Here is a 22,282-nt window from a genome sequence, read left to right on the forward strand (position 1 = left end):
GTATCAAATAGGTTTCTTCACCGAACTAAAAGGATTATGCTAGTAATAAAATATTCTAAAAACTTACAAGATAAGAGTTATCTCAACAGGATTTGGAACCACTCAGTAGCTTAGTGATAATATAAGTAGGGGGTTTTGAGTTTTTTTTTTTCGTAAGCATTGTGTAAGATGATTTTCTTCTAAATATTTAGAAGTAGATACAGTTTGTTCTACTTTGAGTGCAACTCAACTAATTGTAGATGCATTTTACTCGTACATACGATCACCCGAGTTCAAATGAAAGTAAAGGATAAGGATTGTGTTTAGTGCGTGGGATTTTATATCTTCATAAATAAATAAAAAAATCTAATGTTCAAGGCCTAGACATTCAAAATGTGTCATCACAAACCTGATTTACAATGTTATGTTAGATTTTTTTAATGTAAATATTAGTAGATTAATTCAAAACAAAACGTTTCATTGTAGCTTTTAGGGACCTATTTGATATACGTAGAAAAAAAAACACTTTTATTTAAGAAAATGTAAAATTTCATGCATTCAAACGTTGGCCAAACTTTGTATTGACTATTGGTAAGAGGACAATGGTACCTGACATCACCCTCACAAAATAATTTCATTAATTAATGTTGACTTGACCAAGCTTTCCACTGAGTGTTGGTAAAATTATTCTTGTCTTGCTGAGTAAGGCCTTTCCAAGCGGGTTATTGAGTGCAAATTCTACGTTTTATACTTTTGTATAAGGAAAAATCAGCAAAACTACAAAGCAGAAAGTATTTACAACAAACAAGTCTTGTCTTCTTTTGGTCATTCATTTGAATTCTTTCTTTATGTGCTAAAACTAGCAAATACAGTGTGAACAGTTTAAAAGGATATCGCAAATATATATTTTGTGGAAGGTGGGTAACTCTTAAAGATTATTCGTATGGAATTTGAATTTTTTTTTTAATTTGATCTCTCTAAAGTTTTTAAAAATTTCGTACCACGTCTCGTATAATGATAAGACATGTATCTATTAGTGATAATATGATAATATAAAATTTGAAGAGATTATTATTATTATTTTTTTTTTTGAAAAGTCTCACATAATTCATTAATTTTCTATAAATATAATTTAAGAAGCCAAACAATTGATGGATTGGAAATATATGTAAAAAGTCTCTTTTACTAAATTCAAATACAAAGTAAAACAACATTAAGCATATATTTTTTATTTTATTTCAAATTTTGGACATTAATATATTGCAAAAAGGAAATTAATTCTTTAACTATTCAAACATATTGTTTTGGGTCTATTCTATAGGTAGTAAAAAAGAAATAAAAACAAAAAAAAATGGCCATCATTGTCAAATCATTGGCGGTGTTATTGACTTGAACTAATTCGCAGCTATGATCAAATATGTGCTATTTTGGATTTTCGCAGCTATGATCGGAAACTCCATTTTCACGGATAGCAAAATTTATACAAAATTTCATGCGGTTATTATATCTGTGGCGCATCCCCCCACCTTTTTGTTTTTTTTTTAAAAAAAGAAAGAACATAAATAAAGTTTGTATTTATTTCTAATGTTATTTTTTTTCTATTTCAACGTATGATATTTATAATCTATAGCATTATATTAAAAATAACAATTATCGATGATATTATATGAGAAAATGTCTCTAAAATAAAAGTAATTCTTTTTTTTAATATTTTATACAATGCAATTTGTAAATATGCACATAAAAACTCATCATCAAAGATCATCAACGTCCATTAAAGCCTAATATCAGTCTAAAGAAATATACAAGTAAAACCCAATATACAATAATAATAATAATAATAATGAGAGTATCTCTCACGACTATGGAAACTAGAATCATCCACCACCTTAAAAGTCAAGGAGTAGATACCAAGGAATTGTTGGCAAAAAAAGAGTAATTCTAAGTTTGTTTTGTATCTGAGTTACTCTTTTAAGCAGATTGTTAGTGTCGATTTTTATATCATCTTTTTAACTTGACAAATATATAAATATTATCATCAATAAGTGAATAACAACACTTCAAGTCAAACATCAGTAAAGATTGGAATTTTGTATCCCGAAACTTCAACATTGCTCCTTATATAATATTGTTTTAAAATATATACCCAAAAAGAAAAAAATTGTAGAGTATTTTCAAAATGCAAGTTTAGCATGTTAATAAATAAACAAGGTACAAGATATGGTATCTGTATCAGAGTTCCAAGCTTTAATCAATGGCTCAAAATGCTACTACTATTTGTGTAAAAATTGAATAATATTAGAAACAGAGACTTTATGCATAAGATGTTGCCAACTCACGAGCAGGATCATACACTACATATAGCTGACAAACTGAATTTAAATTCTCCTCTTGTACTCCATTTCAGTTAAAGGCAAGTTCATTTAACCATTTCAGAATTGAAAAACCTCCAAACAATCATTTTGTAAAGGAAGCTTAATATGAATTTGGTTTCAAGACAAATTTCTATGGATCATCGATTCTATACTTATTTAGAACCATTTCACCAAAACTAGATCATGAATGCGAAAGTTCCAATGTGAAAAAATAAACCTTTTATCGTCACAGGTAACAATCGAACTCATTAGACACTACAATGGAACAAAAAAACTAACTTCAATTTTCTTTTCATTTTCATTCATAGGGCATGATTCTAAAGGGTGTTATGGATTGATTAAAAATGATTAAAACTTTTCACAACAAATTTCTAACATGTATCAGCCAATCTTTCTTTCATATACTTCTAATCAACACACTAGCGGAATTTTCAGAATTCCAACGGCAAATTGAAACCAAGATAGTGACTTGATCCTCAACAGAAGTTAGCATTTGTATAACTATTAATATGAAGAATGAAAGAATGTACTGCTCTATTATTCCTATCAAGAAAGGGGAAAAAATTGTACAATCTGTCTTGGTATGTGAAAAAACCTGTCAGCAAACAAGTAAGAAAATATTCCTAGGCCACAACCTATAGTTACTTGTAAACAAAACTGGCAGCAGCATGATGGCTGCAACACTTCATGACTTGAAATGAAAGACAATGCCCATAATTGTCACCAACACTTACATGTAAACACAAGCAGAGCAGGCATCCACATTCATTTTTCATCCCAACAGCATATATTATATCTTCAGCAACATCTACTGCTCATGCACCCACTGCTTGAAATGGGCCACCCGACCTGGGATTACGACCACGCCCACGGCCCCTTGCCCTGCCACGACCCCGGCCTGGAGTCAAAGCAATATATAAGATAAATAGAATCAGATTCAACAGCTCAACAAGCTTCAGAAGGAGAATTGCACAACTATGCGGTATAAAACTTTAGCACCAGCGTATTTCTCTTTAAGTACTGTATTACAGTAGAAGCACAAAAAGAGATTAATAAATATGCCTGACTAGCAGAAATATCAGAAAGTAATTCTTCTCTCATAAAAGTCAGGTGGATGTCAGACCCATAAGCAGGGCTCCTCAACAACCATCTACTTCATAACTTCTCTTTGATGATTAAAGTCTTGATTGGAAAAATAATATAATGATCTCATAGTTTAAAATCATATTTAGCATTCCTAAATGACATGACACCTACTCTACACATTATTTGAAACATAGCAACAAAATGCAACTTCTGAAACTCATCAATTGCTCCAAAGACTTACCGCGACCGACAGGCGGAGCTTCTAGCTCCCCATAATCATAATATCCACCTGACTGACTACCGTAACCCCATCCTCGACCTCTGAAAGAACGACCTCTACCACGTCCTCGACCCCGACCACCGAAGCCACGTCCACCATCCCAACCATCGACATTATAGTCCCCTGCTCCATTGTAAAAACCTGAAGACAGATTAGCACAAGAGGGTAACCAAGTGAGCAACTTTATTAAGATGTCAAACAGTGTAGGTCTTCTTATCCATTGAAAGCTATGCATTCCAAATGATCAGGAGAGATTCCCATGAATGGTATTTGACCTCCTTTCCCTATTCGTCTTTTTCCTTGGACAGCTTAAATTAATGACAAGAATCTGAAAATGAATGTGATACTATTTTGAAATCAAATACCGACAAGAAAAACAAAACATTTTATTTTTTCTTTTTAATCTCAGTCTTAATAGTCTTAACTGCAAGTGCCTAAAACCTGCTTCAAATTAGTTATAGTCATACTAGAATCTAATAAAAAAGAGCATGTATATCCAAATTTATGAAGAAAGCCAAAACATATTCTACTTCATGTACCATGAAGGTAATTTAAGTCAATGAATCATCAAAGATAAGTAATACCTCCTCTACCCCTACCCCTTCCTCGACCACCGCGTCCTCTACCTCGTCCCCTTGGTGAACCCTCTGTAAAGAAAATGGCATTAAACAATATAAATTAGCTCACTTTTTCATTACCAGAGATGACAGATACAATTATGTACAAGAAATATTCTTTCACCTCCTTCATCTTCAAATTCATTCCAAGGTTTCACTTGATCAGCAGGAAGAGGAGGTTGGTAACTGCAATCAGGAAAATTTACATATGAACTTAGCAAGTATACCAAGGTTTAATTTCTAATCAAAGAGTATACCCAGGTTTAAGATCAGCTGAAATGGAAAAAAATATGTGGCTCAAGGCGTGCTTTTTTAGCCTTAAATTGGAACTTCTTTTGGTTTCCCATGAAACTAAATGTGCAAAGTTCACCATACAGAATGAAAAACAGTGACAAAAAAAATGCAATAAATATTCAGACCCAAAAAGACATATACTAAATTAATATCAAATCGGCACAAGTAACCTTTCTCAAACTCATTCAACACACCAACTCAATGCACCAAATATTATTCATATACGAAAGTAAGGTTTCTCAGGTACATCTATAAATGAATAAGAAATATTATATTTTAACCAGCATTTTTTCCTTCGAAGGTGAGGAAAAAAATGGATGTTATTTAACTTAACCATGCTTTTGCATCCAAGGTAGTCCAGATATAACTTTAAGTAGAAAAATAGGCAAGGAAAACATCAGAGAGGGCAAAATGCATGTACAAGAGAAGTTAAGTGCAAACACAATTTACCAAAATTAAGTCATTATTTATTAAAAGATATTACCTTGAGAAATTATAATACCATCGGATCCTGAACTAAAACCAGATTCTTATTCTAAAATGTAAAATAAATTGACAGGCAGATATCAGGACTAGTTGGGTTTAAATTCATGGAAAACCTTGATATATGCAATCAAATTAAACTCAGATATTATATATTGACACCAAAATTCATGACAGACATAAGTTCTACAGAACAAAAGAAGAACCTATCCAACTATTAAACCAGAAAGAAAGCTTTAAAAAAAAATTCAAACCACAAACTCAACCAAAGATACCCACTGCCCACCCCCTCTCCATGCACAAACATAATATCCCCTTGAGGTTGGCATGGGGGATTCATCCAATCAGTTACTGTATTGTGAAAAAGGAACAGATCAATTAGGCACCTATCCTCAATTTACTTATATCATCTTCTTAAAAACACTGTAGATTACAGTCTTCATAATAGCTTAATTTTTTATAAAATCACACGTGGCAGTCTTGTACCTATTGTAAAATAAACACAGGTGATAAACACAAAGTCCATTATAAGTACAGGAAACCATCTAAAGCCATTCAACATCTAAGAGAAATCAAAATGATATGATTAACCACTAAATTTAAAGCATCTCACATGACTTTATACTATTAATCTCTAAGCAATAATTAGTGGCACAAAAATGATAAAGAAATTGTATAATTTCACATGCCACATTAACATTTGATATTTCTAAAAGAATATAATCTAAAAGAATGACTTCAATCAAATATTTCTAACATCAGAAAACATGTTTGGTATAATATAAAACTGCAACAGTTTTATTTTTGAGTTTTCGAATAAGTTCTCACTGAAAACGGAATAAGACTTTTGTTGCCTTATTCCCAAATTCAGGTTGTTTCAGGATTATATTTGAAAAACCCCTTTCTGGAGACAGCCCAACCAAACACCTATTTTAGGGATCCTTTGTATCCCTTGTTTTCAAAAACAATAAATTGTATCCGGATTGGATACCAAATGCCACCTTCATTACCCCGTTGATGATGTATCTAGATCCTTCTTTGACAAAGTGATTGTGATCATTGAGACATGGCGAGTAGTTTCTAGGCTGCAACAGAACAGAAAATCAAACAATCATCCAGTATCCATGAAAACATAGGGCATTTGCAAGAAGTACAATTGAAGAGTCTATATTTCATACGGAAGAAGGCCTTCTTCTAATGGCTCCCACATATCTGTTATATCAGTTGATCCAATTGAAGTGTTCTGATGGAGACCAGCAATCCTTCTCTGAAAGAGAGAAATAAAACAGAACAAAAAAATGATGACTAATAAAAACATGGCGCAGAGAGATAGAGAGAGAGAGAGAGAGAGAGAGAAACAATAAAATGTCACTACACCTTAATTAGTTCGGCAATCATTACAGTCTTATTGATAGCTCTGCCCATCGCTTTAAGAACAATTTCGTTGGATCCTTTCTCCTACAAAGAAATACTTGGCCATAAGTCACACAAAAATGCAAAATAGAGATAGCAGTTTAAGTCACACTTTCAAAATATCCAAAAATGTTATGCCCTGGTAGCCCAAACACCCAAAGTCTAAATCTTGGATAGCAATAATTCAACTAGTTCCTTCTTACTCCAGTACTTACTTAAGAAGGCTTCAGCTTTCATGTTCTACTCATGCATCTAAGCTTATATAAAGTCTCTAACATCAACAGATTCACAAATAAATAACCCAGAAACCCAGAGATACCATCAAATTCTATAACCTACAGCTATAAAATCCTGGCATGTGGCTGCAACGGGGTCTCAACGTCTGTGACTACCGTAGAACCCCCCAGAATGTCTCATACTATGCGAACTCATAGGATATCAGCTCAATCGGTAGAGTAAAACCTCTTGTACCATTCAAAAATAATAATAAAAATCCATCATGAATTATATTCATGTTAATAAGCAATAAGCTGAGAATGGAAATAAACAGGGGACGCACCTGGAGGAGAGTGGTGGCATAAGTAATATAGTTTCTCATTCTGCCTTGAGTTGTAATACGAATCTCGTTCTCATTTATTGGGGCTTCAGCCTTTGGCTTCTCTACTCTCTGATACCTATCCATTTCTCTGCACACAAACACACAGAAACACGAACAAAGAAATAAATACAAATAAACAAAAATTCAAACTTTCAAAGGAAAAAAAGGTATTAGGGTATTAGAGCTGATCAGTTGTTGTGGCTACCTGAGTACAAAGGCTTAGCAAACGACCACTCTTACCGAGCTCTGGTTTTGGTTCCTGTTCTGGATATTTTTTGGCCTTGTCTTTTGATTTCTCAAATTAAGCCCCGAAAAAAGTCTTTTATACTTATTATTAATTAATAATTTTTTTTTTTTCGTATATAAGTTTAGTTTCAAGGCACGAAGAAGAAGAATAAACAATAGAAGATTCTATTATTGACTCGCTGTTGTATCGTTGTCCCTTTTTTTTTTTTTTCTTTTTTTTGGTAGTTTCAGTAACGATAATAATAACTAACAAAAATGATTAGTGGAGAGGATTAAGGCTAATTAACTCAAAACTAACTTGAGTGAGATTAGGGCCTTTTTGTGGCCCCGGTCTTTCGCCGATTGCACCGCTCGCGCGAGCTCTCATTATATTATTAGTCTTCAGCTATCTGCGGCCTTGTCCTCGCTCGGTTCATGAATCATGGGCTACCTGCTCTACGACTCAAAAACGCCGTGTTTTAACTGTGCTCTCTTCATTTTTCTTTCGTACTCTTTTGAAAAACGTGGACAAAAGTTATAATGACTCGAATTTTCACCATAAGATACTTGATCGAAGGTCGTTTGGCTTCAAGATGTAACTTGTGGGAATATAACTTCTTCAAATATGCAACCATATATATATATATATATATAAAGTATATTCTTTATTTTGGTCACATCGAGATTAGTTTTGACAAACTTCGATGATGTATCGAACTCAATTTACGAAATTATGATGTAGCATTGAGAAAGAGAAAGAAAAGAACCCAAATTAGCTTCCTTTTGGCAGACGTACAACATTAATTTGTTTTTAATTTAATAAAAAATGTAGACCTCCCTTACTAATATAATCTTACCCAACCTCAAAAGTTATGATTACCAGAACACTCAAAATCAAATTATTTACTTGACGGCTGGTGTTTCCATTTTTAAAGCCCTTGACATCATAATCAAGAACAAGAACTTTAAGCTGCTAAATGCTCACCTGTAACAAGTCATCATCTAATAGCGGCGAATTTAATTTGTTCCAATAACGCGTATACCACATCACCAACAACTTTACAATAGCAAATTTATTTTGCATTTCACACCGTTGAATTGACAGACGTAGCCAGTTCCAAATTTATTTGAGATTTCATTATAATATAAGACTAGAATTACATATCCTTGCAATTTAACTTACAATTACATGCACAATTATGGAAATTTTTAAATAGTATAATCTTGTTTCAAGGTTATCGTGTTCTAAACTCACATCTAAACCCAACCACAAATCGACAAGAGTACAATAAAAATGGCAAAAATCGGCTTCAACAGTTCACAGATGGTCATGGTATTTGAGATTCAAGATTACAGCAAAACGTAAATTACAGAGACAGCCCAGTGAAGGGTGGAAAAAAAAATCCTGTCATCATAGTTGAAATTGCATTGTATACAAATTTAGGTATAATAAATCTCCAGCATTGAACGCAGAACAGGAAGAGGGGCTGAGAATGCGGATCGGAATGAGGGGCTGAGAGGAAAGGGGAGATTGCCACACCAACATAGCACATGAAAATTTAAAGTTACCAGCACCACCAAAAAAAATAGAAATAAAAATAAAAACCTCATCTCCATTTGAGCACCCATTCAAGTTTAGCTTTTGAACTTGGCCTCGTAATCCTCTGGTTTCTGTAAAGAATAATGAAATGCCACATGAGAGGATTAATAGTAAGTGCAATCCTAAACATAATTCCCAAACAACTTGGGAACAGTCCTTTCAAGTGCCGAGTAAAATTTCCAAAGCTTTACTGAAAACAATTCTCCAAACAGCTTGAAGCCTATATACCACTAGAGTTAAATTTTTCCAGGTTATGGTCTCCACATGAGCAATTCAAAGCATATTTATGCAAGGAAGAAAAATGATTACCATAAAGATGGCTGATATCAGTCTCCGTGCAAACCATCTCATATGCATTGCACGTTGAGCACTAGCAGCTGCCTCCGTAGATTCAAACCGTAGATATACAAAACCAGCACTCCTTCTGCATGATAGATTAGTTATATGGAGATATTAACCTGAGCATAGATAGTTTTCAAACCCACCAAGAAATGTTTGTGTGTGTAAAATGTGTATTCTCATTCACCACCACAAGGCAAAGGTGTGTGGAATAGTTAGCAGCTGAAATAAAGTATTAATAACCATGTTTAGGCAGTCACCTCAACAGGAAAGGAGTTGAGAGCTAAAGGTCATCATCTTATTCTTTTCTTCACCAACGATATGATTTGAGGATTATTAACATAGAAAACTTGATGATGAACCAATAATCAATATTTCCCAGCAAACAACATGGTGTCAAAATGAGAATTTAGTTGTTTAGGCATTCATTTACAAGTACCTAATTCTGTCTCTACCTTGTTTGGGAATAATCAGGAATGAACTTGTATCGATATAGAGAACATATACAAGCAAATATATTGATCGCGGTTACAGGATAAATATTTCTTTGCAAGATTCTATTAAAATCCTTACATGTAAGACTCCAACTAAGCCTTAGCCAAGGTTTTCAATATTTTACTGTTTCTTTTAATTTTCATCTATCTTTAATTGTTTACACAATTATTCTCATTCACCCATCATCACTATTATTCCCACAAGTTTCTGCTTCACCTTGCTTACTTTTTCCTTCAATTGTAATTAATCCTGAAGATCAAATTCAAGTGTCTTCTTGAAACACTTTATTCATAGGCATGTAAGCATATGGCTGTTCAAAATTTCAAACAAAATTTAATAAAACAAAACAAAAACGAATGATGAGTCATGCATAATAAGCATGCAAAACTGCAATCAACATTTATCAAACACTTACTTATCCACATATATATGCTTCACCCTGCCATATTTGGAACATTCTTCTTCCACATCTCCTTGTATTTCCAGATCAAAATCTGGGTCCGTCTGCAGCACAAAACTGAAATCAATATTTCACACAAAAAATTGCTAAACAGCGCAAGAAAGTCGCAAACCTCCATGGCAGGATCAAACATATTCTTCAACAACAAACACTCGCTTGGAGATCCAATAAATTCAGCAGCCATATTAGGTATAACTGGAGCAGTAACAGCTGGAACTGGAACTGCAGGTTGCCCGACAACAGGCAAGCTAATGGCTTGCTGATTTACAGCTGATCCATTAACCGCCGGTGCTACTCCAAGGGAGCCCGCAATACTGTAAAAAATAGTTTAATTAAACTTATGAAGAAGTAAACTAAACTACTAAAAGATATAGCCAGTCCTATAAACTAACCTTGTGGCTATACCGGTGCGATCCAGCTTCTGCATAAGCAATGCTCTTGATTGAGCATTTAAAGCCTGCATAGAGAGATATTATACATCAGCCAGACAATCTCTGAAAATTTGAGGAGCAACACGAGACAGATTTCAGTCTTACAAAAGAAAGCAACACACCCTCGAAATAATCTTAAAAGTGATTATATTCTAAAACCATCATCCATAAGCCACCAAGCATGAAAGAGTTGAACAATGTTTAGCAGGCAAAAGAGACAAAAAAAAGTTGAAAACTTTTAGTGCAAACATTAAAATTAATGAAGCATTCAACGTTAAGCATCTCACAGAAGCCATCTCACGATCCATTTAACAAGCTCTATGGAAAGTTCATTGTTCAAATCTTCTCATGAAGCCAAGAAAATGACTAACTAATAGTGCTCTTTAATTCCCATCTATAACCCATTATGTATTACTTAATTACCAGATTGTCCTTACTAAAAGCAATTTTCAATATCTTCTCATGATTACCAGATTGTCCTTACTAAAAGCAATTTTCGATATCTTCTCATGAAGCCAAATAAATAAACCAAACCAGACTTTTTGCCTCACTTTTGGCCTCCACTTCACTGGATTTCCAAGAATCATCCCAAATTTTCATTCAGCCCAGAAAGTTGTAGATACCCTGGTCAGGTTTATTTAGCTGCCTGATTTCTTGGGAAATGTAGCTGCAGAAGCTGGAATTTTTACCTTTTTGGCTAGTTTTAGTAGACCGTGAGGCCAATTGTATATCTTTTCTCCCCCTTCCACAGTTGTTGGGGCTCTCCAGTGGGCATGTGGTCACTTTATAATTCTTTTCCATACATAAATATAATTTTCAATTTCACACACAGAGAGAGATAGAGAGAGAGAGAGAGAGAGAGAGAGAGAGTTTACAACAGATTGTCAATTTATCAGTGAGTTTTCAGCAAAGCTCTACACAGAAACTTATTCTATGAAATTACTTGGCCCACATGTAACTGTCATTTCTAAAGTTCAAATGCTATTCTCTTTCAGGCTTAAAATATCATACCATTACAAGCTTCTGATAAAAACCAACACTTAAAAGAGAACTTCAACAAAATCTACCCCATGAAACTCTTCCCTTACCAATAGCTGGAACCTTACGCAGATGTTTTTGCATAATAACTGATACTTGTATTTAAAAAAAAATAACCAAGTCTTACCAAGGGCAGGACACTCAATTTCAGATAATACTTAAGAACCACCACCAGTGCACTTGATGTGCAGTAACAAAGCGCGATTAAGATGAATAATATCAAAAAGCAATATACAAACTATAAATTTGATAACACAAAATGATATATCACTAACCAGTCCACCACCATCATCATCATCAAAGTCCGCAGATTTTGCTACAGTATCTTGCGTGCCAACATGATCGGTTACAGATGAAACCTACATATGTATATATCAATTAGTTGTAGAGATGATAACATGGGAATCTGGGATTCTATATTGAGGTGGGAAGTAATATTCACACAAGAAGACAAATAACTGAAAATGATTTCACCACTTCATGCTACTCATCATATTTATCTTTACACTTTAAATTTCAAAGCATACCTTCAGTGTCCTACCAACAATCTCCAATTTCCCATTCAAAGCACTTTGAGCTGCTTTTGCATGTTCAAGCTGGGCAAACTGCAGCACAAATAAAGTAACATAAATGCATAATAAATGCACCATTCCTTGTTTAAAGTCAACTAGAAGATTTGACAAACCTGAACAAATCCAAAACCCTTGCATTGTCCAGTCTCAGTGTCAAGGGGAAGTTGCACAAGCTCCACAGGACCAAACGGTTCAAAGAGCTGACAACCATTATGAAACAGAGTAAGAACACTGTAATGTAACTTGATGAAAAAGTGAATATAACCAAACAAAAGAGGTTAACCTTGAATAGGTGACTAGAAATATGCTAGAAACAATAGTATCCCGAAAAAGATTCACTAAACTATCAAAAACTTTTATTTTGCTTCATTGTTCACTCAATCACTTTTCTATTACTATTCAATAGTACCTTTCTAAGCTGAGTCTCAGTCATGTTAAAGTGTAGATTTCCCACATAAAGTTTCCTATCAATTGCTCCATAAGGTCCAGTGGCAGTCCCTCCAGCAGAAGTATTAGATTGAACAAGATTCTTTTCAGCTTCAGAAGGTTTAACCATTACAGGTTGTCCAAGTAAAAGTTGACCTGATAAAGCTATTGCCATTGGCACTGACATCACATCATAAAATTCAATATACCTGCAGTTAAATCAGGGACAGACCATTATGTTTGCTGAATGCAAGAGACAAAAAGAATCAAAAGCAAAACTTGCGGAGCATAGAGCAAATAGAAGGGTGAAACAAAAACTCCAGTGAAGAGAGCTCAAGCTGATTATCTTTTGGTCATCTGATTCCTAATATAATAGAAATGGTTAGCTCATAATAATTAAATAAAGAAAAAAAAAATCAGACACTGGAGGACTTGGAATGGGTGAAGAAAAGAAAGAAATAAACAGCAGTAGTCTCCTTGTTCACTTTGACATCCGAGTGCGTCTGTACACAATCCCAAACACAATAAATGAGGAAGGCGCCAACTTAAAGATCAGAATCACTAACAGGGCACTCAATATTAAATGGCATCCTAAAACCTGTAAGATACCAGAACAGTAGCAGGGTCAAGGACCGTATAAGTCTCATCCCCCAACAAGAAAAACACCATGCCAACTTCAGCCACTAAGAAAAACTGCGATCATTGAACTACAATGAGCCAGTGTGTGACTTCTGATCCCAATAATAAACACTATAAAATAAAGAATTGTAATAAGGATCCCATACTCATAGATTGAGGACCTTCACAACAATTCAGAAGAAAAATGGGAAAAAGAACATAGAATTCAGGTTAATGTCATCTACCTTGATTACGCAGCATGAATTGATTAAACATGAGTGCAAGGTATTCCCATCATCCCTCATCATTATCGCATTGCTAGTGAATTTAAGAATACAGTTAAATGTGATACTTTAAAGGAAATACACTAATAGCTACTTTACAACAGTACATGCACACAAGTATAATACTGTTTAACATCAGGCACATACCCAACTCCCTTTGACCGCCTTGAATTCCGGTCCATGATCAGCCGGACATCCCTCACCTGAAAAAAAATGAAATAAAAAAATGTAAGATTAAACACGGAAAACAAAAATATAAAGCACAGATGCAAAGTACAAGGAAATACTAGATGTCCAATATACACACTGATTCACCTACTAAGTGACTTTGTGAAACCGACCAAATGGTTATGTACAATGTAACTCATCACATACTTATAGAAATTTGAGACACAACAAAGTCATAATACTATGCAGTAACTGAAGGGTAAAGGGGTACATATAACTGCAATATGAAGCAAATGCATCTCAACAAGATGCATTTACATTGTTATAGGCAATGTCCCATGCAACAAATTAGAATTTATTTTTTAAACAGGCAGAAAATAGCAAAGAACTTTAAAGACGTCTATATAGTGATTGAAAATTGCCCACCAACCTTGCCTGCCTTTGAGAAGAATTCGTAAACATCTCTCTCAGTCGCCTTTAGTGGCATCTGTCATCACCAAATAAATGAAAATGCAATTCGTTAAGAAAATGAAGGACTAAGCTTTCATTGCTTTAAGGAAAAAAGACAGGTCTCAGCGCTGAACCTGGTAAGCAAAAACAGTTCTCTGGTCCCTCTCCGGATCAGCTTCAGGTTCCACCACTTCTTTCTTTTCTTTATATCTCCTGCAGACAAATGGCTTCCAGGTTAAAATAGGAAATGTGTAGAATATGAATATCATTACATTGAAAGTCCTCACTTCAGTACATAACAGTTCAATAGGTAGAGTGGCACATACAACATAGCAAAAACCATATCCATTTTCTCTATTTGAAGATCATTGCATCAAACATCTGACCCATTCTGAAGATCCTAGCTAAGCATACAGCTATGTCAACCATTCTAATTCAGAGGTTGAAGGCCTAAAAAAATAAAGTTACATTAGCTAATCATAATATCCCATAAAATATCAAATGTCAATGTTAGGCCAGAAGTTCTAAGCAAGCAGCAAAGACCATAAAATATTAGACGTAGATATTTGGCCAGAAATTCTAAGCATGCAGCAGAGACATTGAGCCTTTCAAAAATGACCATAAGGAAGTGCTAGTCTGTTATAAGCTTTATCAATAACTTCAGTTTCAAAAAGTTTCTTGATATACAAGCAAAGTTATATCAAAGCAAGTTGGGTGACTGTACCACTAGAAATTAAAGTCATTTACTCCAGTGGCACTCCCAGAGATAGAAGTTAAAGCATAGAATACTCATCACAAATCATCCCATTACTTTCATAGTACAATTCCCCACTGGATTTCACTTAAGTTATCATTTAGTCCAATCCACAAAAATAAAAAAATATTAAAAGAAGGCCAAACTAGCGGCTGTTACAATAACAATCATAAGCATACATAACAAGAATATCAAATTTGTTTCACTGTTTTTTCACAAAGCCAAAAACTTAGCTTGTTCAAACAGAAAATCTGTTAAAAGGGTTATTCTACAATACCATATCCATCATAATTCAATAGGGATCATAATCATTAGAAATACAAGAACAATAAAATGATGTATGTTCATAATGGCTAAATTTCTACTCAATTTCAAAAGCACAACCACAATGTTTAGCAATTTACCTGCTCTCTCTCATTTCGAGGTCCCGCTCTCTCTCCCTAAGCTCCCTTTCTCTCTCCCTCTCCCGTTCCAGTTCCAGTTCCCGTTCCCGTTCACTCTCCCTCTCCCTCTCCCTTCTGGACCTACTGCTACTCCTCCGGGACTGGCTGCTGCTCCTCCGAGACCGGCTGCTGCTCCTCCTCTCCCCGTCCCTTTCTCTCTCCCTCTCTTTCTCCCTGTCTCTTCTCTCCCTCCTCTCTCTCTCCTTCTCCTTCTCTCTCCTCTCTCCACTCCTTTCACGATCCCGCTCGGTCTCCCTTTCTCTTTCCCGGCCCCGGTCCCGGTCCCGGTCCCGATCCCTCCGGTGCCGCTCCTTATCTCTATCTCTGTCTCTGTCTCTTCTACTTCCATTTTCTTCATCCTCGTCTCGCCGCGACCTCTTTCCGCTCCTCGACTTCTCCTCCTCTTCCTCCTCTTCACTGTCCTCGCGCTTTCGGTAACTCCGCTCGCTCTTCTCCTCGCGCTTCGCCTTCTTCTTCGACGACGAATCGTCGTCTTGCTTCTGCTGCCGCTGCTCCTCCACCGTCTTCTCCAAATACTCGTACTCGTCGAATTCCATTTTGATGAAATTAATTTAATCAATTTAGTTCTCGCCAATCGCTAATTTCGATTCGAAGATAGGGTTTCAGTTGTGTATTTTAACCTAGGGTTTTGTTGGGTTTTGATAGCCGAAGCGCCAGAGACTTCGATTAAGTTTTTACTTCATTTATACCTCATTATTTTTTTTTTTCATTAATATATCTGGAATGGGGACTTCGATGTCATATTTTAAAACTATTGTGGGCCTTTTTTGAAATGTAGGGTTCTCAACCGACGGAGGTCTACACAACACTGTGATGAAGTCATGAAGTGGTTGGAGCCTGGACAAGTACGGTTAGAGACAAACTTGTCTACCTGGCAAAATCTAAAAGGTTATAAAATAAAAATCAATAAAAATATTTTTATCTATAAAATGAATACTATTGGGGTTGAATAAATTTATTTTTATACATTCATGATTGCATATATTCATTGGAAAAACTATTATTGCATTGTAACGATCATTTGTTACTTATTACCCACTACAAGATTATATTGTAACAAATGCATATCGTGCAATTAGGAATGCGACAAACAAAATTTAACAAAAAAATTTCTTTATATTTATAAATCTATGCCTTAATTCGGAGTGTGTAACTCATGATTTAAGGAAAACGATAACAAAAAAATAACCAAAAAAAAAAGTGATGGTTACATTACATCCTCCACTTGGTATCTATGCCTTTAAATTTATATTAATGTTTGGATCAGGATTCTCTCCTGAACTGATCATGTCCTGAGCAAATAACTCAATCATTAATTGGTTGTTAATAAATAAATAAAAAATAAAAATAAATAAAAGAAGTTAAATTTTACCCATACACTACCACTAAAAGACACGTGATAAAAAATCATTAAAAACTTAAAAATGTTCATATCTGAAGAAGATCATGTTCCTGTTTGTTTATACTTGGCTGTAATTTTAATTAAATAACAAAGTAAACAAATACTATTTATTTTTTTAAAATAAAAAGAAACTATGACAGGATCGTTACCTGATAAATAATAATCTCCTTTTCTTCAGTATACTGTTGTCAGATTTAATGCAAATAGCTTATTTTTATAATGCCAATTCTAAACATCTCTCCCTAGTTAAAATGTGAAATCAATTGGCGATAATAACAATAACAAATATTTACTTTAATTCATCCCCTTTTCGTGAATCTCTCTAAAAGATTTCAAATCCAAAATCAAAGAACTCGAAGTATACAAATGGTAATCATACAAATGTCACAGTTTCTGCTTTGATAAATGGAGGCTTCTTGTTGAGGTCAACAAATCGTGAGATCATATTAATCAACACAGTATTTCTCAAATATTAGAGAGGATGAAAGAATAAATGACAGGAGAACACACTAAAGACAACATATCTAATGAGAAATACTAGCATTTTCTCTCTTACAGTAGTAACAGGTACAGGGTTGCATCAAGGAAGCAACCTCACAGAACGTATAGCTGTAATTACAAAAATCGAAGCAGGCACATTAGTTAAAGGTGAGACAATGACCTAGTCTCAAGCATGCTGACCCTTTCGAAGGCTTCCAACACATGCAATGGTAGGAATTTTTACGTAATTGCGGAGTTAATCAAAACACCTGTTCTCTGATGCCATCACATTATTCTGTTCAGAGGGATTCTTTCGCCCTGACGAGCAACCCTTTCAATAGGAGAAATCACTTGTGGCATTGTCATTCCTCCCGAAACAATGATCTCTGCATTATTTCCAAACATGTAAGGAACCAGATGTCTACAAACCCCCAAAAAAAGCCGTAAAGAAATTTATGTTTAACCATTCTATGTTAAGAGTGATTAGCAACAAATACAAACTTTTCACTACGCAGTGTAAGTTAACATCTACTTGTAGTTATATACTCTGTTTGCATTTCAGCTGGGAGTCTACTAAATTGCTGAAAAAATCCTTAAAAGAGCATTTTTAAAAGCATAATCCTCTACGTCGATTCTACAGATTGATTATTTCGAAAACGACAGCAGGATGTTATATACAGATAGTACTGAATATTTTAATCTTAAAACTGGATACCTTTTATATAAACATTTTTATCCAATACATAAGTTAGCAAAAGAAACAAAAAAAGAAAACACTTTTTAAGTAAAAAAGCACTCTCTGCTTAATACAGAAATAGTAATAAGAAGAAAAAGGTTAAAGGTTGACATAGCAATAAGGAACACCATACCTATGCCTTCTCGGATAGACAGATTTGGCCTTATGATTTCCTTAGAGCTCACCAGGAATATATCACCAATATATAGATGGTTTGTTGGGACAAAAACACTACATAACTCTTCATCTCCATTATCTTTCTGCAGGAATCAGCTTACAAGCATGATCAGTAATTAAGCTCGAGGAAATATAGTTATCTAAGGTCAAAACAATGTAGAACTTAATTATGAACTTAATTACGTAACAAGATATTCTGGCACAGGCAATGCACAGTTTGACAAGAATATATGGAAGAAACTGCAAATTCTCAAAAGCGACCTGTGAACAAAGTTCAACAATACTTTGCAGGAGAAGAGTATACCACATAAACCACAAGTACCTGAAGTGTGACTGTTGATGTAATAAAACCAAATGCGTATTCACCAACACGTGGATGACGGATGATCGCCACCTCTTTAAAAGCTGTTGTATTTTGATCTGCAAAGAAAATATAGGTATCATATCAGTTTAAAGCAAAATTATCCAGTCTCATAATTTAATATAAGAATGATCAAGATGTCAACGTGTGTGTAGGAAATATGAATAGCCTCTTTTGGCTGATTTGGAGTGAAAGAAATGGTAGAATCTTCAAAGAGTCAATAGGGGTCAGTTATGATAGCTTGTCGGATAGAGTTCACCTTTTAGCTTCACTTTGGGTGATGGTGTCTGAGGATTTCCAGAAAACTTCATTTTTCTTCATTCATCTTAATTGGAGAGGAGTTTTAGGGATTTAGAGCGTATCCTGCTCATTTTTGCATAGGGTTAGGCAGTCTCTTTTGGGTTAGATCAGACTTTTGGAGTTTGATACTGTCTTGTATAGCTTTGTCTACTAAGGTGTATTCTGTCCATTATTTATTAATACAAATACTCATAGTTTCATATTAATATATATATAGCCTCCTATACAGCAAAATCAATGTGACCAGTAATAAAAACTCACCAGCTTAGTATATTGGAAATATTGATAAAAATACATCATTTATCCTTTTCAAAATATGTTAGCAAAGAGAGGTATTAACAAAATCAAAGTTATTATCATAAGTCAGCTACCATAGAACATTAGAAATGCATTAATAATTATAGAAAGTATTAAGCTGGAACATCATAAGGCGCCGACCGTTTTTCAGATTGCCGTCTTAAATGATCACAAGTTCACAACCTATTAAAATATTTTTATGGTCCTACAACAAACCATATACAACATATAAGTATAGCAGCCAGTTGTCACACTCATTCCTGTACAAAGAATGAGTACTTCATTGACTGACTACTTTCCAGTTTCCAGGATGCTACTAAGGGCACAGTAGAACATAAACATCTGTCGGTCACTTTATGCAACTAGATTTACATGTGAGAATGGGAATAACTGATCAAGAGATAACCTGGAGATATTGCAGCACTAATTTGCTTGGAGGCTGAGTATAGATGCCTAACAAAGGGCATGCGCTTAATAAACCATTCTCCAACCCAGAAAACTGTAGAGCCCAACCAAGATGAAACAAAAACACCAACAAGGAATACAAATACCAGAGATGTGATAAATCCGAGCCCTGCGCAATAGATCAAGAACTTGAGAGTATGATAATGAGGCCCAATGTATAAATAAAAAGGACATCTAAAAGGAAATTTAATCATTAGTTCTAGAATAAAAGACCAACTCTCATTCATGGGGCCTGGATATTTAAACATAGATGAATTTTCACAAAAAGATGTTTTTCTTTTCTTAAGTTTTTATTTATCAGAAGCAGAGTGTAATTCACAAGTTCTCCACATGATTAAGTTGCCTTTCGCCTTGAACTTTTCAAACATACATCCAAATTTTTGCTTTCCAAGTGATTCTCCAATAGTTGTCAATGTAAACCAACAAAAAGAAATGTTAAACAGAAAAACAACTAATACAAGTCCATTTCCATCAAGTAATACTACAGAACTACATTCATGCCAAAGGCCAACCATTGAGAAATTATGACTTACCAAAAATGTCAAAGCCGAGGTGCTCATACAATGGACTGAAGAAACCATCAACAAACTGAACAAACCACCATGTAATGAAAAATGTAACCGCCACAGGGAAAAGAACCACACTGCAATTCAAGAAGCCAATGATATGTCAGATTTGAAGGACCAAATAATACAACTAAACATTTGGAACATTGCAGAAATTAGCAAAATTTCTTACCATCCAGTCATAAACTTCTTTGAAATCCAACTCTGAAGAACATAACAGCAAGCCTAAACAATATAAAGAGGCAGAACTACCATCAAACATGGATACTAGTATCATATGTTTCTCACAATAAAAATACGAATAAAATTTCAAAATATTTCTGCTCGTAGACCACCACACATTGCATATATGTGTATTAGTCCGTACAAAGTAATATAACAAAGACTCACAAATCCCGAATAGTACATGATATACTCTGTCACATTTTTTTGACATTTTCGCTTCATCAAAATTTTATAACAAAAACGATATATAATATATTAAAATACGGATAATAAATTATAATACCGGCTCTTATCTTGTTTTTTTCAGCTATATTTCTTATCATTTAGTTGCCTACATTCACTATTTACCAAATTGTAATTTTTATTTTACAAATTCAAAAATAGAGTTTACATTAACAATCTTCTAACATGTTTACGATTTCTTCCTTAATTTACAATTCGAGACATTTTCACTGTTTTAATTTTTAGAAAACATTTTCCTCAAGTGTTCACAAATTTTATATTTGTTAATTAACAAAACAAGATCCGAAATATCGGATAATCAGACACAAATAGATCGAAAAATATCTAATCTAATTAAATTAAATTTAAAAAAGGACGGTGGATATTAAAAGAAAAATAATGAACCTGACGAGTGGAAGAAGCAGAGGAAGTGGGTGGAGATTTGACTGGATCTTCGGGATCTTCGCCGCCATTCTCAGCTTGACTCAGTGGAATCGACGTTGATTCTTTTTCTTCCGCCATTATTGTTATGTCTGCTTGGTTACTGAGAAAATAAAAGAAAATATTGACTGAATTTGAACTGAAAAATGAAAATTAATTTTTTTTCTGTGCTACAAAAATGGGCGGAGACTGCAAGCAAGAGGGAAGGAAGCGACTCGAGTCGCGACGAGTCCTGTGACTTGCGAGAGGTGACGTGTAACTATGAGAGATCGAAATATTTGATTATCGAGTAAATAACATTGAGATCCCTATCTTTTTATTTTTAGTAAATAACGATACATTAGTTTCAGTTTATTTCAAATAGGTTCCTCATCCTTTGCCAGTGACCAAGTTGTCCTTAGAGTAGCGTTGAATTTTGACTGGGGAATGGGATGACAGTTTGCACTGGCGGTGTGCTGTAATAAAACTGACGCGACTATCATACGATTAATTAGCTATGTCAAGAATCTCAAACACTAATGCAGTCACATGTTTCATGTGCCTTTAATATATAGTCTTTGAAAAAAAAAATTACATGTTTAACATGTTTTTTAACATAATTTCTAAGATAATTTTAGTGTTTACATACTTAAACCCTAATCAATTTTGGTTAAAATATAATCAAAATAACTTTTAAAAATAAAACAAATGCATTGTAGTTATATCAAATAAAAAAAGGAGTCAACACCATATAATTAATTAAATTGTTAATCATGTCATAAATTAGTTTGAGTTAAAAACTTAAATTGAAGCTCAAGTGATTAATTCACAAATAGTATCGATTCCACTGAATAACCAATTGTATCATTTAAAGTTAACTCTAATGTGTTAACTCCTGTCTTCTCCCTTCTGTCCCTATGTTGTAGTAAGGTAGGGCAGTTTGCTTGAGTTGTTCAACCGCCCCTTAGCCCGGTGCTCATGACACGCTACGGAACCTCCACCGTGCTGGGGGACCAAGCACGGCATAGCTAGCGACATAGGAGCTGTGCTCTCCACTCTCCATCAGTGCCTCAAATATGTTGAGAAGGGCTCAGAGAAAAGAAGATATGGGGACTTGCATGCATCCCTTTTCTGTGCTGGAAACGCGTTATACCGACGCTAAGTTCTACTTTTAACTAAACG

At 34.5% G+C, this 22,282-nt stretch overlaps 3 protein-coding genes across 4 annotated transcripts; all 3 read right to left on the reverse strand.

The window, feature by feature from the left end:
- Window positions 1–2,871: 2,871 nt before the first annotated feature.
- Window positions 2,872–7,498, reverse strand: LOC102611231 (uncharacterized). Its single transcript, XM_006464473.4, has 9 exons — window positions 7,331–7,498; window positions 7,087–7,213; window positions 6,492–6,572; window positions 6,293–6,381; window positions 6,125–6,199; window positions 4,462–4,523; window positions 4,305–4,367; window positions 3,682–3,861; window positions 2,872–3,252 (listed from the first exon to the last, which is right to left on the reverse strand). The coding sequence occupies exons 2-9, from the start codon at window positions 7,207–7,209 to the stop codon at window positions 3,170–3,172; spliced, it is 756 nt and encodes a 251-aa protein (XP_006464536.1). The 5' UTR covers window positions 7,210–7,213; window positions 7,331–7,498; the 3' UTR covers window positions 2,872–3,169.
- Window positions 7,499–8,639: 1,141 nt separating this feature from the next.
- LOC102610927 (uncharacterized) lies at window positions 8,640–16,140 on the reverse strand. 2 transcript variants are annotated; one of them, XM_006464472.4, is made up of 13 exons: window positions 15,390–16,139; window positions 14,366–14,444; window positions 14,212–14,268; window positions 13,761–13,816; window positions 12,695–12,920; window positions 12,399–12,485; window positions 12,241–12,318; window positions 11,989–12,072; window positions 10,637–10,701; window positions 10,357–10,558; window positions 10,200–10,288; window positions 9,260–9,374; window positions 8,640–9,021 (listed from the first exon to the last, which is right to left on the reverse strand). In XM_006464472.4, the coding sequence occupies exons 1-13, from the start codon at window positions 15,983–15,985 to the stop codon at window positions 8,986–8,988; spliced, it is 1,770 nt and encodes a 589-aa protein (XP_006464535.1). In that variant the 5' UTR covers window positions 15,986–16,139; the 3' UTR covers window positions 8,640–8,985. The 2 variants fall into 2 exon arrangements, with proteins under 2 accessions (XP_006464535.1, XP_024951329.1); XM_025095561.2 differs by lacking the exons at window positions 8,640–9,021; window positions 9,260–9,374 and adding an exon at window positions 9,397–10,094 and having other exon boundaries at window positions 15,390–16,140.
- A 1,081-nt stretch (window positions 16,141–17,221) lies between these two features.
- LOC102610617 (hypothetical protein) lies at window positions 17,222–21,370 on the reverse strand. The gene is made up of 7 exons (XM_006464471.3): window positions 21,086–21,370; window positions 20,406–20,458; window positions 20,201–20,310; window positions 19,609–19,776; window positions 18,567–18,664; window positions 18,201–18,327; window positions 17,222–17,717 (listed from the first exon to the last, which is right to left on the reverse strand). The coding sequence occupies exons 1-7, from the start codon at window positions 21,200–21,202 to the stop codon at window positions 17,617–17,619; spliced, it is 774 nt and encodes a 257-aa protein (XP_006464534.1). The 5' UTR covers window positions 21,203–21,370; the 3' UTR covers window positions 17,222–17,616.
- Between the last annotated feature and the right edge of the window lie 912 nt (window positions 21,371–22,282).

This window comes from Citrus sinensis, chromosome 7 (genome assembly GCF_022201045.2).
Source record: "Citrus sinensis cultivar Valencia sweet orange chromosome 7, DVS_A1.0, whole genome shotgun sequence".
Taxonomy (NCBI): Eukaryota; Viridiplantae; Streptophyta; class Magnoliopsida; order Sapindales; family Rutaceae; genus Citrus; species Citrus sinensis.

What these genes read in the sequence shown, in the direction of transcription:
- LOC102610617 (XM_006464471.3), bottom strand. Translation starts at nt 21,202, where the DNA reads ATGGCGGAAGAAAAAGAATCAACGTCGATTCCACTGAGTCAAGCTGAG. An exon ending in AAGAAGTTTATGACTGGATG is followed by an intron (nt 20,311 to 20,405) that starts GTAAGAAATTTT and finishes CTTGAATTGCAG; the next exon opens with TGTGGTTCTTTTCCCTGTGG. An exon ending in CATCAACAGTCACACTTCAG is followed by an intron (nt 18,328 to 18,566) that starts GTACTTGTGGTT and finishes TGATTCCTGCAG; the next exon opens with AAAGATAATGGAGATGAAGA.
- LOC102611231 (XM_006464473.4), bottom strand. Translation starts at nt 7,209, where the DNA reads ATGGATAGGTATCAGAGAGTAGAGAAGCCAAAGGCTGAAGCCCCAATA. An exon ending in TGATTGCCGAACTAATTAAG is followed by an intron (nt 6,382 to 6,491) that starts GTGTAGTGACAT and finishes TCTCTCTTTCAG; the next exon opens with AGAAGGATTGCTGGTCTCCA. An exon ending in AAGGGGTAGGGGTAGAGGAG is followed by an intron (nt 3,862 to 4,304) that starts GTATTACTTATC and finishes ATCTGTCTTCAG; the next exon opens with GTTTTTACAATGGAGCAGGG.
- LOC102610927 (XM_006464472.4), bottom strand. Translation starts at nt 15,985, where the DNA reads ATGGAATTCGACGAGTACGAGTATTTGGAGAAGACGGTGGAGGAGCAG. An exon ending in CGCACCGGTATAGCCACAAG is followed by an intron (nt 10,559 to 10,636) that starts GTTAGTTTATAG and finishes TATTTTTTACAG; the next exon opens with TATTGCGGGCTCCCTTGGAG. An exon ending in TGATATCAGCCATCTTTATG is followed by an intron (nt 9,022 to 9,259) that starts GTAATCATTTTT and finishes TATTCTTTACAG; the next exon opens with AAACCAGAGGATTACGAGGC.